Source organism: Astatotilapia calliptera, chromosome 18, assembly GCF_900246225.1.
Source record: "Astatotilapia calliptera chromosome 18, fAstCal1.2, whole genome shotgun sequence".
NCBI lineage: Eukaryota > Metazoa > Chordata > Actinopteri > Cichliformes > Cichlidae > Astatotilapia > Astatotilapia calliptera.
The window spans coordinates 32,949,266-32,964,523 of record NC_039319.1 but is presented as its reverse complement, the minus strand read 5'-3'; the positions used below and the strand labels follow the sequence as shown (position 1 = coordinate 32,964,523).

The following is a 15,258-nucleotide window of genomic DNA, read 5'->3' as shown; positions in this document are numbered from 1 at the left end:
ATGTGACAAGCCAATACATTAGACCATTTAAAAAATATTAACATTTTCACTGACGTCTCCATCTAAGAAACTAAAGCTGTGTGGCTACAAAAGAAAAGAAACACTAAAGTAGGATTTTCTGTTTGACCTAACAAAGGTTAAAAATACTTATTTTGCGAGACTTCAAAGGTATTTGTTTTGCACTTGCAAACTACTTTAAATAAATGAAGGGGCAGGATACAGACAAAGGTGTATTGTGTCAAAGGAGTTGTAAAGGGCTGTGCTATTATGTGCAGTTAATTAAAACAGCTGTCACAAAGCACTCAGAAATAACATGAAAGAGGCAGGTTTGGAGTAATGACTGCATGTCAATGCAGCGTTGACTTTATTCTCAAACACATTATTAGAATCTAAAAATAAGGAAATGGGTGCTGTTGCCCAGCGTGCTTTCATCTGCCAAAAAAACCAAACAAAAAACACATTAATACAAAGAGATACAGAACGAGAGCGATATGTCTCGTTATCATTAACACTAGAACAAAAGCCGATTTAAAAAAAACAAAACAAAAACAAATTTAAACACAGCCAACCCAGCAACAGTTAAAGTTTCTTAAATAGCCTCTGTGAACAGAGAGATAGAGATGACAAAGGAGACCATGCAACCCACTTGTGCGTTCTCATTAACACTTCACACACTCACACAGTTTGGATCCAAATCAATATTATCAACAGACATATGCCAGGAGGAGGAGCTGTCATCATACAAAGGGATGTTTTTTTTCAGCAGACAATTGTTTGACATTTTATTATTTCATGGACTAAAATACAGTGGATTTCATCAGGAGAACAACAAACGTTCTTTAATCGTACACAATTATTCACAGTCGGTGCCTGGTTAAACAAACAGCTTCAGGTGCTCTTCCAGATCTTTTTCCAATTTGTCTTGAGCCGAACGAAGCGGTGGGATTTCAGTCATTATCGCAGTGTTCCACACTCACAGTAACCATATGTTCTCTGTCTCTGCAGACACCGAGTGGGACTTCAGACCAGACGGCATCAAACTGAGGGCTAACGTTCATGTGATTAAAGAACCAGTTATCAAACACAATTTGTGTCGTATTTGGTTAATAACATTTTGTTTTTTTTGCCGTTCCTCTGACTTTGGCTATAGAAGGAGACCGCAAGTATGAGTTAAAGAAAAAAGAAACGAGTAATTGTCCTTATATGGACAACTGAAAAGATTATGTTACAGCAATTTACAGCAACTAATTGTAAACACCATCCTTGCAAAAGAGGAACTGGGGCAGATGGGAAATCAGACAAAGGTTGGAGTATATACACCAATATACCTCTCCATGCTGGTGTACACATTTTCAGTTCAATGGTGGTACAATGCAGTAAACAGACAGTAGAAAGCGCCAAATGCAGATGTTTTGTCAGCATTCTCGAGAAATGTTCCATTCTTCTGTTGCTGGAACTATTATTTTAAGAGATAAACTAATTTATTACGGATTTAGACGATCCACTGTGAGTCTGATTTTTGGCTCTCGCTGTGTTTAAGGATGGAGAGAACAAGCTGGAGGTTCTGTGGTGTGGCAGTAGAAGGGCTTGGCAGAAGGTTGATGCCATTTGGTCCTGAGATTAGCTCAGATACAGAGGTTTGTCTCTCTGGAGAGCCCTGGAAGCAGAGAGGAGAATCAATAAGGACATGTTTGACACGCTTCATTGTTTCAATGATGACCACGAGTTTTTCCCCTTTTGTTTCCTAACGAGCCTCAAGAAAAATCAAGTCTGTTATAAGATTATATGAACTGGTTTTGGTCATTTCTACTCTAGATTAATTTACGTTAATCCAAATCTTTTGTATGCCGAGGTGATATGCATTTAAAGTGATTAATGTAGACTGCAGAGTACACATTGGTTAATATTACAGGTAATACAGTTGTATTTCATTTTAATAGGTGTAATCCCACGCATCTGCTTTTAGGCATTTTTCTACATTCATATGGAAACTGAGAACTACTGCTAAAAGGTTTTTATATTTAGCTAAGATAGAAAAGCTTCTGCTTCACTGGATGGCTATCAAGAGCAGTGGGTAAATGTTCCTCACATTATTATATATGAAAGACTAATAGAAACACCACATTCCCATCATGTTTTCAACACCAACTTTCCTTTGTCTTTCATTGACATCGTCTCACTGTATTCTCTTATCCTTTAACAGTTTAGCAGCACCATCTGGACAGGTAACATTTTCTTTCTGTTATTTTGTTTAAATATATGCTGCACCTAGAAACCCATCTAATAATAGTGCAGTTGAATCAGTGAGCAATGACAGACAGGCTGGTTGTTCCATGGTGGAAGTATTTGCATTATTTTGTGTCAGCCAATGATAAGTGTCTATCAGCTGCTAAGGAGCTCTGCTTTGCATTTGGAAGAGTTACCTTAATGCTAACTACAGCTCCACAACACTAGTGGTTAGGCTCACTGGGCAGGACAGCCCTGAAATCACAGTTAGCTAACTTTTACTTTGGCTAAAGCTGTTAATTCAATAGAAATTACCAAGCTTTTTGCTGGTTATGTGGTGGTAGAGATGCTAAATGCAAAAGTGAAAGTTAAACGCAAACTTTGACTAACAATCTCTCTTCTTACAGTATGGAATATAATGTTACATGCCAACTTTTTAAATGGTACTAATACTGCTATGTTACAAGTTACTTTTAAAAGTTTTGTTATCCAGGATTATAATAACATGTCACAGACTTCCACACAGGAAAGGTGTAGTCAGAAAGGGGTTGTTGCTGCTCTTGAAATGTATCTTTGATGTTACTTTTTTTCCCCCTCCATGAACCATGTTTTCTTGATCGGATGTGGCCACTGCCATCTGTAACCACACATCATCTAACATCACTGCAGACAACAACACGTCTGTCGAGTATTGGGTTTCTTTTTAAACACCTGCAATCCAGTGCAGTGTTAGTACACACCCGTTGCCATGGTAATCAGTGCTCCAGTCCAGAGAGGGGTGATGATTCGGTGTATGCCGACCCATCTGGTGGTAATCCACCGATGATGACATCACTGCTCCACTGTTCATGATACCTCCACCTATTGGCTGGTAGTCAGATTGGAGGGAGGGAAGGTAGCCCTAAACAAACAAACAAACAAACAAACAAACAAACAAACAAACAAACAAACAAACAAACAAACAAACAACCCCAAACAATTAAATTCAAATTCTATTTATAATGTGCCAAATCACAACAACAACAACTGCCTCAAGGTGTAAACAAACAAAACGATTATAACTTATTTAAAATAAATAAATAAATTCAAGAGGGAGCACCATTAACAATAAGTTAGTGATTTCAAATATGCATTTGACAAAAAAGGAGACCTTGAAAATATTCATTCTTTAACTAAATCACAATTACAAGCCCACTTTGTTCTGAGTGGCCACTTTCAAAGCTTGCAACAGGACAGGATTTGTGAGCGCCGCAGTGGAGAGTTCTAAAACAGTAACATATTGTGGCCCCAGATATAAATGTATGTGTCAGATCACATTAACTGGTGAAATAATTTAGCAAGCTAGCCAACTAGTATTTCCACTTAGATGAAAGCAATAATGTTAGCAAGAAGGTTAGTATGTACGGAGCCCCTCTGATGACATGGTCCAAAAAATAAATAAATTGTGGCCACAAAATACTACTTCGTGGGCACGAAATAGTATAACGTGCCCACAAAATACTTATTTGTGGCCACGAAATACTATTTCAAGGGCACGAAATAGGTATAACGTGCGCATGAAATGCTAATTTGTGGGCACGAATTGGGTATAACGTGGCAACGAATTACGCATTTGTGGCCACGAAATAGATGTGTGCACATCATATTGATACAATTCCTGGACAGCTGCGTAGAGACATAAGTATGAGAGTAGGCTAAACCTATAAACCATGGACAGAGACGGTATGATTGATTTTTATTTTAGGCTGGGAATGAGCTACAAATGCATTTTGAAAAGCCTGGCAATGCAAGGAACCATTATTACGGAGAGACATTTAAACAGGATATTGAGAGCCCAGTTGCTTTACAGACGTAAGTACGACCTGGACGCCGGGATCGATTTTATTGTCAACCAACTGCAAGGGGCTGGGAAAGATCACAGTTATCGGTCAAGTGTTTCGTGGCTACAAATTAGCATTTCGTGTGCATGTTATACATATTTCGTGCCCACAAAATAACATTTTGTGGCCACAAATAAGTATTTCGTGGGCACGTTATACTCATTACGTATATTTTGTGGCCACAATTTATTTATTTTTTGGACCATGTCATCAGAGGGGCTCCGTAAGTATGCAATGTTAAATGAAATTTTATTTTAAGAGATAGTTTGTAGTTTGTCCATTGTAACAACCCTTATTATGACATAGCACCGCTAGGGAGTGTCGTCCTATTATTGTAGTAGTTTGAGAGTCTCCTAGTGTGAGTGCAGAGGCCGTCATTACAGCCAAGCATCTGTTTAGAGAGACCGTACCATTGTAATGGGCTGGCGCCGGCGACTACCTACCCCCGGCACATGCATGTACGAATAGAGTAGAGCCGTGGACACCTAGCTTGTATGGTCTTGTTCTGCTAATATAACCAACTAAAGGTCTTTTGTTCTATTTAAGTGACTCGCCTCCGAGTTGTCCGGCTAACCTCCACACCACATGCCCGCTGGACCTTCCTCGCCAGACCGCCGTTAGCATGTTAGCAAACATGGTAGCGTTAACACAAGCCAAAAGTTTATGTTAAACCCAAACTTAAACTTCTTAAACCCAAGCCCCACGTTTCAAATTCCCTGCTGATGACCGATAGTTAAATACAATACTGGTGCTATCTATACTGGTTGATGAGATGGTTTGATTTCATAGATAAAATTAGTTTTTATCTGGCAAAAAGTTAGCTTACCTGCTAGTGCTAACAAACCGCTTGAGACCCAGTGCGACAACCATACAGTACATTTTTACACTTATGTAGCGATGCCATGCATTTATGATTCCTAGCATGCACAGCAACAACAATCCGATGACAATTAAATAAATAAATAAATAAATATTATTTTAACAACCTGTAACACAAAACAGTTCCTGCTAAAGGTGGAAAAAGATTAACTTATTTCACCTATTTCCCCACTTAGGTCACAAATGCACTGTGACTTGCTTGCCTGCTAATATTGCTGCTAGTAAAATAATAATGAAGTGTTTTTGTCCTTATGTGGAGTTTGTGTCATAGAACGAGTCTATGTCACAGCTGCTCATTGTTGATGGTGAGACAGGAAAAGTAGCATTGAAGAAAAATACTGGGGTCTCTCTTTTGTTACACTAGATGCATTCAGACAATAGCAATAAAAGTGTTTAACAAGAAAAAAATGAAAGGTTTAAAGGAGAAGTTGTCCTGAATAGTCTGAGAGGGTTCACTGTGCCAAACATAACTTTAGTGAAAATTTAGTCACAGTACTTGAAAAAAGCAGGTAAAAAGTAAAATCTTTTTTTCTTGCATTAAAGTGTCATTAAGGAAAGTTTTAATGATATACTGTTTATTTCCCCCTTCAACTTGAATTAGTCCATGGACAGCTGATGGGTTCTGAAAGCCATCTATTAGCACATCTTTGGCAGAATGGTTTCAGATGAACAGAGATAGGAATGAAGTTCTGAATGAAACTCGCATGAAAAGGAGAGGGATGGGTCGCAGGTTCATGAGCAGTAATTACAGAATTTTGAGAGCTTTTCTGATTCTATCTCCCAGGAGGAGGGAGGGAAAAAAGTGAAAATGTAAAGTTAGGAGGAAGAGGAAAAAAAACATCAGCAAGCATGTCTCTAACCATAGGATACTCGAGGGAGGAGAGAGATGGAAAAATGAGTGTGTAAAATGACAAAAGTGTGTATGTGGGGGAGGGGGGACTGAAAGGGAAGTTAATCTGAGTGTTGTGAGTGAAAGAGGAGAAAGAGGAGGACAGCAGGTGGTTTGGTTCCCCCTGCTCTCCTCTCCCCCTCCTCCTCTACCTCACCTATTCATCTATTGTTGAGCAAATTCTTCTCCTTCACTCCTTCACAAAGACCCCATCTGCCTCTTTTGTCTCTCTCTCTCTCCTCTCTCCCTTCCCCCATCAGTTCTCACTCTTGACTCAGTAAAAAAAAATAAAACTTTTAGCGCTCTGTAGCTGTGTCCTCTCATTTTTGCCTTCTCTTTTACTTTTCTGTGTTTTCGGGTCTCTCTTTTTCTAAAAATATGCAAAATGGAGGAGAGAAAGGGATTATGGGAGTTGGGGATTAAAAAGTGTACCATAAAAAGGAAGGGGGATCAAATGGGAAGTGAGGCTCAGTGGTAATCTTTGGATTTTAACTATTCTGGAGGAAACCGTCTTCCATGAATTCATATCATAGCTGTTCATCTTTTCTTTTTCCCCTCTGTTCGCAGAAATACTAAATGAGCAGCTAACACTGACAGTAAAGGCAGAGAGGCTGACTGACAGACTGATTGACTCTGTTACAGTCGAGGTAAGTCCTTTTTCAGCTGTGTAACATTGTCGGTTTAACTAATCTTAAAGTGACAACATTCTGCCATTTAGACATTTAATCACTAACATTCAGGCAAATCCACATCAGTGATGGAGAAAGCCATGGTACCTGTGCCAAAAGACTTCAAACACCTGCCAGCAACACCATTAGTGATGGGTAACCACATGTTCTTACATGTAGTTAAACAGCAGTATCTGTGTGTTGTAGCTGTCCTCACCCCTCACACCATCTCAAAGTATTACTAGCAAAAATGACTTTTGCCAATTATGCAGCAAATGTGGTTGGTGCATTGCACTTTTTTCCTACTTCCACATCAAACCGATATCAAACGCACAAACACAACGGTTGCTCAGCGGGTTCTTGGAGTTGTCCACACTTATTTAAGATTTATGCTAAAACAGATACATATAATTAAGACATGGAATCATTCTAAGTGAACAAAATCTTGTAGTAAACTGAATCAAATGCTGCGTCACCATTACGGTCCAACACACACATAAATGACCTTATGACCCACATCTGATGGAAACAGGGCAGCGACTTGTCCCTGCAGATTGATTGTAGGAGAAATTAGGAAACACACATACATACACACGCATGTGTCATTATCATCATAGTAAGATTTATCAAGTGCAACTGACCTGTGTCATAGCAGGGGAGTGTGCCATTCCCATTGAGTGGCCACTGAGCTGCTGGTGCTGATGGTGTGGATTGTGCAGCCCTCCCAGGTGTGCCTGGCTGTGGAGCGGAGGGCTGATCTGGAGAGGAGGGGTGGATGCGGCCGCTACAGTGCCAAGAGACATGGCTCCCTGATGGGGGACGCTGGCTCGTGGCACCGTCCCTCTGGAGGACAAAGCCTGGAGCTGGGGATGTATCTGAGGGTGGGGAGGGGGAAGATGGGGGCTGAGGCCAGGGCTCGAAGTGTGGGAAGGGTGTGAGGGGTGAGGGTAGGGCATGTACATGCCTTGATGGTGATGAGGAGGGAGAGGGTGGCTGAGTGGGCTGGAGGAAGGGTGCTGCCCTGGGTGACCAGGGTACACTGAATGTTTGGGTGTAATCATGGAGGTAGAAGAGGGGGAAGATGAGGAGGAAGAGTGGGTTTGCTTCATTTCAGATGGGTCATTGTAACTCTGTAGAAGAAGAAAAAGGAAAACTGAAAATCAGGAATTTTCTGACCCTTCACTCTTATAATCCGTAACTTAACTTGGCGTGTATCAGTGTGTGTAGCGCACCTGTGAAACCAGACTGGCTCTGTAGGCAGCCAGCTGTTTGAGATACTCCTTCTTAGCTGTCTCAGTCTTCTTTTTGTACACCTGAAACGCAAACATTTAACTCTGAAAGTGTGAACCTTCATCACAGCATTTGATAAACAAAAGGCACAACTACAAAAATTAGGTTGGATTTAATCAGAATAATAATAATATCACTCTAGTGCTGAGCTAATGCCTTTTTCTAATAACACAAATTTATCAATTCCCAAAGCATGTGCCAATACTCTCTGAAGCCCAGCAGCGATCAGTCCAGCTGACATGCCACTTGTATAACTTTTAGGTTCACATTAATGACTGTGAATCTCATTGGTATTGTTAGAGCTCACATTCCCCTAATAAACGGTTGATTCCTGTCACAAACATGATGCTGACACTTATCGCCTTTTTCACGCACTCTGCATTTGCTTCCTTCATGATGTCACAGAATAAAATGAGCATGTTATGCCTCAAGGCCAAGAGTGCAGTAATGCTAGTGCTTCTCTGAAGCTATATCTGCACTCCACACTGTATATAAATGCCACTTGTTTTGCACATGTTCAACTACCAACCTCTGTATATTTTATATATTTTATTTTATTGTTTACTCTATTTAATTTGTAAAATATGTATATATACACACACACACGTAGAAAAACATATTTAGTATACACATCCAGTAATGCACACACTCTTATATTGTACATATATTTATTACTCTCAGATTTAGCCTTTCTTATATTTTGCTTGTTTTGTGTTATTGTATTTTTTTTTTTGCACACCTCTGTTGCTTGTGAAGCTCGCACGCAAGAATTTCACTCGCATATACCGTACCAGTGTACCTGCACACGTGATGTGACAATAAAAGTGATTTGATTTGATTTATTTAGACAGTGGTGATATAAACAAATCACTAATGTCAACATTCTCTCACAAATATAAAAATAGTGTTTGCCATCATCCCAACCTCAATTTTGCATCCTAATTTTGGATTTTACTGTAAACTGATACCAAATACAAAACACAGATGAGAGGAATGAGAATCAGTTCTGTATATTATGCAAGTACCAGAAAAAACGACTTACTGTTAAATTTGAGTACACCTGTTTTAGCTTCATTTCACTGTTGGTACTCAGCTTTTAAAATGCTACTGCTGATTTTTAAGGATCTTCGTGGCATCCGTCCTCTATATGACCTGCTAGTCAGACATGAGCTTCGACAGAGCCTGAGATCTTTGAACAGAGGACATCTGTTAAAACTGCAGCTGGCAGACATTTGCTGTCAGAGCCCTAAGCTGTGGGATGAACTGCCTGAGTATTCAGGTTAAGTCGGTCACTCACAGACCAACGAAGACTAACTTATCGGTAAGCCGTTTCTGATTTGATTTTGATCTGTTTTAATATGTTTTCTCTCTCTGCTTAATCATTTTTAGTGTGTGTTATGCTCATGTTCTTAGCAGTATTTGATTTTCTGATGTTCTTGCTTTGGGCCGTGTTAATCATTTTGTTTCAAAATGAGCTCTATAAAAGTGAAGAGCCTGCCTTCACAGTATCAGTTTTAACTAGAACTTTGCAGAATTACTATCAGTTTGGTTGCAATTTTGTGCAGCAAACCACCAAATATAAGCAGTGACACTCATCGGAATCAATATGAGTCATGGGGGTGGGGTGGTGCTAATGACATTTTTGGAAATGTTTCACATATGAAGGGAGATGTCACAAAAAACTGAACTACTGAGATACAGTGAAATTTGTCTTTTCCTATTTATTATCCCTTATTCCTACTTTAGTACAGCCTTCCCTCCCCTTACCTGTTTCTCTTCTTCTGCCAGACCATCCCACATGGAGGCCACAATTTTTGACACCTCCCCAAAGGTGGCATTGGGGTTCTGTGCCTTGATATTAGCCTGGGTGTCCCTGAAGAACAACGCGTAGGCAGACACTGGCTTCACTGGTTCATTGGGGTCCTTTCGTTTCTTTTTCTTTGGCGTTTTCGGTTTCTTGGAGATGTCCGCTGCTGCTGGCCTCTTCTCTCCCTGCCGAAACAGAATAAAGGTTAACACTGTATATAGAGAAAATGTGAATGGATGAATATATAGATCCTAGGTCACCAATAGGTGGACTGCGACTATTACTAGATTTTGACAGACTGTTTTTATTTTTCAGCTTTTCTCTTGTTTACGGTAAGGTTATTTTAACCTCCTTTGCCTTTACAGTTGTCAGTGTAATTAATTATTAAGGAAAAACATAGAACAATCTCAGCCAATAAAAAAGCGCATGTGAAAACAGTAATTCAGAGAAACAGACAGAGGGAAAAGGAGTGTTAACACCGAGATGGTTTGCATGTGAAGTGTAGTTAAGGAAAAAGAAGAAAAAAGGAAACTTAAATGAAACCTTTTCATTTCTCAAAATTAAACATTTTATTTGAAGACACCTTTTTTTTAAAAAAAAACAAAAAACAAAACTCCAAATCCTGTTTTACTTGAAATGAGAAAAGAACATTTTATTATTATTTTATTGTTAGAGTACCTGCCAGTCCATTGTAAAAGTTAATTGCAAACGTTAAAATACTGTTAAATTGTACTTTCTTTTACAACTGTCAGTCTACTTGAAAACATATTTTACATATATATAATTATGTGGAACTTTATGATTTTCTGGACCAATGTTTGAGGGAATTTTCTCTAACTGGACCTCCTTAAATTTTACTTGGATACCCCCGATATAGACTGACAAAGAGAAATTTGTATATAACACGTAAAGCATAAAATGTTAGAATGTAAATTAAATATATCCTTAAAAACTGTAGAGTGAGTGATTTTCTTTCTGTTGTCAGCAAGTTTGCATTTGAACAATTCACACCAAAACTGTTTTTAAAACATGTCCTCAGCTAATCTTTGATGTTAAGCAATAAGTAAACCGCAGAGATGGTCTTAGGGAAAGTCCCCACCAGCAGAAGAGCCTCTCAGTAGAGTGGTTACAGTCATTGCTGCGCTAAACGGGTGAAGTCGCCATAATACCTCAGCAAAAGCAGCACATCTGCTCAAACGTTATTGTCTATATGGTTCTAAGTTATTCTTCTGAGAAACTTTCACTAATTACTGATTATCATTTAACAGTGTTCAGATCATATACTTTATGTCATAACAACATAAGCCCAGCTGAGGAAGAAGAATTTTCTATACTGTTAAAGAAATCCTTGTATAAATGTGTGCTTGAGGTGCACATGACGTCGGGGGCTGATGTGCAGTTTGCTCACATGTTTAAAGGGCACACTGCATACCATGCTGAGATGCGTCAAGTTATTGGCTAATAGCTTTTTGGAAACCACCTTGTTAGTGCAAAAATGCCTGTCAAATTGTGTCATCTTTGACAATTTTCATGGATTTACCTAAAGAAGTAGTATGTAGTCATATGTTTTTGCAACAGGCTGCTAGTAACGATGTGCCTAGAGGTACAATATAGAGTTGTGTCATTGCTATGTTATCTAATATGTTTAAACACAACACTGGTTTATCACTTGAGGTCAGTGTTATTAAGTGGCTTAGTGAACAATTCTCTGAAAATGAGTGAAAAAGCAGCCAATGTCCAAACCATAACTTTGAAAGACATTCAGAAAGCTGGAAAACTAGTGCTCAATAACACTTTAAAAATGACAAGAAATGATATAAAGAAATGTTGAGAAAGGGCGTTAAAACATAATTAAGTAATTAATGTTTGACTGAAAACAGCAAGTCTGAAAATAATACTACACACAAACTGGAAAGTGAAGGAAAGTACTGGACCCAGGGTGCAAAGTTATGACATCATAATGTCACGATTGGTCAAGCTGCAATAATGACCCTTGAGCAACATTATTGTGTCTACAAATTATATTAAAGTGGTATCAGTTGTGCTGCTTTCTCTATGATTTGATGGCTGCTAGCTGTTGCAGTGATTTTCTGTAGAGAAATACATTTTCACTTAACCAAAACAAACTCATCTAAGCTGCTTCATCAGCACAGTATGTGCTTTAATCAAATTCATCTGTCTGCAGCCTTACATCATAGGAAAAAAAATCCTCCTGCTGTTATCTGATTCACGTAACATCACCATCTGGCCAATGGCATAACCAAAATCTTTGGATCCTTCACTTGGATTATGAAGAAGGTCATATTTAGCCTGTAATGCTGCACCACAACTGCACTTTCTTTATCATGGTAAATTAATGCCTTTAATATTGCTCTTATGAATAATTTTTCTTCCTTAAAGCACTCTAAACCATCTGTGAGTAAAAGCCGCCAGATAAATTAATCTGCATTGTCTAATAAGCACGCTGGGTTTTCCTGAGCTTGCATACGGCTCAATAAAGGGGTGCCCCTGTTATGATGTGTATGAGTATCAGACTCATTTTTGCTCTTTTATTTTCCACCCTTCCCTTCCTGAAGAAAAAATTACCTGCACAGTGGCTTATACCGTTTCCTATCTATAGTGTGTGACCAAGTTGGTAAATATTATTCAGCAACACAGTAATAGTTTCATTTCCCCAGAAAACGAGCAGTTAGTTTGGAGCGGTGTGAGACAGCCAACGACGAGAGAGCTGATTTTTGTCTAGTTGATATGCATGGAGAATGCCTCCATGATGACACATAACATTATTAAAATAGCTCTCTCACAAAAGAAAACACAACTGGGTGTTACAGCCCAACAAGATGTGAGTCATTTGAACAGAAGATGCTGCGTCCATGTGTCTGTGTGTTGTTACCCTGAGTCCATCATCATTGTCGTCCTCGTGTGCTGAACTGGAGGGAGATGGTGTGGCAGATTTACTTCCAGGAGGTGAAGGGGAATTATGGGTAGCAGAGTTCCCACTCAGTCCCAGCTGGGATTGGTTGATGGTGGACAACTGGTTTTGCTGGCTCATGCCTGATTGGCTCTTGGGCCCAAGCGCTGCTTCGATTGGCTGTTGGCTGCTGGTAAACCGAGAATCTGAATTCACCATCTGCTGCATCTGTGTAAACAAAACAAGTGATTATGGCAGTGAAAAAAGTGGATGACTTCCCTTTATTGCATTTATGTTTAAAATATTCCAATCTGCTGTTAGCTCTCTTAGCTTTTCATTATTGTACATTATTGTAGAATCTTTGTTACAAAAAGGCAAAACACATTATGTAATGCACTACAGCCTGGGATGCAAAATCCAATCAGTATTAGTTGATTTGGATAAGAATAAAAATTAAAAAAAATGAAGCATCCTTGATCTGGGCCTCTGTGTGTGGACATTCTACCCCTCATTTGATCAGGTTTTGTCTCTGCTATGTAGCAGTCCGGGATTAACTGATAATGAAATCTCACAGTAATGGTGGTAACAACTGACAGGTCTGAGGAAAGATGGTATCAGAAGCCCAAAAGTATTCTCTACAGATCTTAAACTCCACTGCTACTCCCATGAGAAGCTAGTGCAAAACTTCACATGTGGGAGAGGATGAGTGCAAAGTAAATAATAACGTACTACCTTACTGCGTGAGTGCCTTAATTATTAGACTGCAATGTCTGTCAAATCCCGGGCTTACGTTTATAACAATGGTATGGCAGATACCAACACTTTCCACTGAGTTTTCTCTTATTTATTCCCCCTTACAAACAAAGAATTATTTAATATAACTAAAAAAAAGAGCAAACTTTAAACTTGAAAACTTTCTTTACCTTACAAAATAAACTGATGTGAGCCATTTGTTGTTGTGAGTTTATATAAATAAAAGTCAATTGATTAACTGTATGAACACAATGAAGGGTTGAACAATGCTGAACAAATCCCACAAAAAACTCAAAACATAATATTTCATCTTTTTTGTTAATGTTATTAAGTAGATGTCAAAACATATTTATTAAATATAGAAAATCATTTACTTAAAGAAATGAATGACTTGATACAAAGATATCTCCTTGTGTCCCGTTTTTGTGTGAACACTTGTAATAGTTGAGTTTTTACTGCCATTCCTAAGGTTGAGCTCTTCTTGCAGTGAGCCAGTCATCAGCGATATTCAGTCCACTTCTCAGGAAAACAAAAGTTATCACTGCTAACACCACAGATGTGGGGACTTTGACACCTATGATCACAAATATGAAGACGGGACTCCGATGATGGCTTGTATTTAGAGTTTCCTCTTAGTAAGCATGTGAATAATAACGGATGTGGTCTAGTGTGATGTGTCCCTGTTGGGAACATGTTACCTCAACTCGGCTTCTGTGTCTCGGCAGCGGTCTCTGCTTTGGCGTTTCGATAGAACTGTGAGTGACATTTCTCTTACATGGGAACAGGTTTCAGAACGATGTGTATGTGCTGATGGAAATGCTGAAAATACGAGCTGTGGTTTGACATTGCCTGGGTTGGGACTTTAATAAATGTCATAGTAATAAACTGTCAAAACACCCTATCGCCATAACTTTCCACAAATGCTTTTGCTCTTTGCCAGATTTATTTGACAGCAAAACTATAAAAAGAGGAAATGATATTAGAGCTTCATTAAAAATCTAATATTTTCTTACTATACCTACTGAAATAAAATTACAAATCAATATTTAGTTATTTTATTTGATTACAATCTTACTATGCTCAACTCTATTACAAATTTTAAACTGCCTGGTTCTGAATAACAAAGAAAAGGAGCAAAGGTACCAATGGAAAATTCAGAGCAAGATATGTAACAAATGCCCGTAACATCACGAGTAGCAACAGTTAACTGGAAATAAAGGTCGCAAGGTTATACCAGAGGCTGTAGGCACAAAATAACAAAACTGTTTCACAGATAAAAACGTTATCGATGGAGAAAAAAAAAAAATCTGATTTTCCTTTGCGGGGGTCATTTCTGATGATGGCCTAAGACAGCCACAGAGGGGAAACCCCCGAAGGCTGAGTAATGACTGACTCATGCCATGAAACAAGTGCTGTATGCGGTATTTTCACACCTTCACACAGGTGTGGTTATTACTGGATTTCATTATGAAAAGTAGAGGTGAAAAATTCTAAATATGTTCCTGTTTTTAGTCAAATACAATCTGTATCACTCCTTTGCATGCAATCTCAAAACTGCCAGCAAGAGCTGCCATCATGCCTGAACAAACAGAAAAGCCATTTACCTACATGACATTTTACAACAAGCATGCCAAATAAAGGATTTATAAAGTTGTTTTTTCCTGGTCAATTAAACAACAAAATGTCAGCTTAGTAAACATAGATGAACATACAATATGTTTAATGTGTAAACAAGACTGCATATAAGATTCAGGATACTATAACAAATAAACTGGTCCTTGGTTTGGTCCTAAAATTATTTAAATACAACTTCAGATGAGCTAGAAAGCATATTATATATTACAGCCTGCCATTATTTATTTAACGATTTAGTCAAAATGCAGAAGCACCATGTGAAAAACTAACCATACCCTTTGCTTCCATAGAGGTTAAGACACTAAGCAGCAAACATCAGG

The 15,258-nt window shown here is 38.6% G+C and overlaps 1 protein-coding gene across 1 annotated transcript in view; it reads right to left on the bottom strand.

Annotated features, from left to right (window-relative positions):
* Positions 1–327: 327 nt before the first annotated feature.
* tox (thymocyte selection-associated high mobility group box) overlaps positions 328–15,258 on the bottom strand; it is a 60,717-nt gene continuing 45,786 nt past the window's right edge. Inside the window, exons 5-10 of the mRNA XM_026148583.1 lie at positions 12,533–12,778; positions 9,600–9,824; positions 7,775–7,855; positions 7,184–7,672; positions 2,967–3,127; positions 328–1,657 (exon numbers count right to left, since the gene is read on the bottom strand). Coding sequence (XP_026004368.1) covers positions 1,621–1,657; positions 2,967–3,127; positions 7,184–7,672; positions 7,775–7,855; positions 9,600–9,824; positions 12,533–12,778 — 1,239 coding nt within the window. The 3' untranslated portion in view covers positions 328–1,620. The remainder of the gene's footprint in view (positions 1,658–2,966; positions 3,128–7,183; positions 7,673–7,774; positions 7,856–9,599; positions 9,825–12,532; positions 12,779–15,258) is intronic.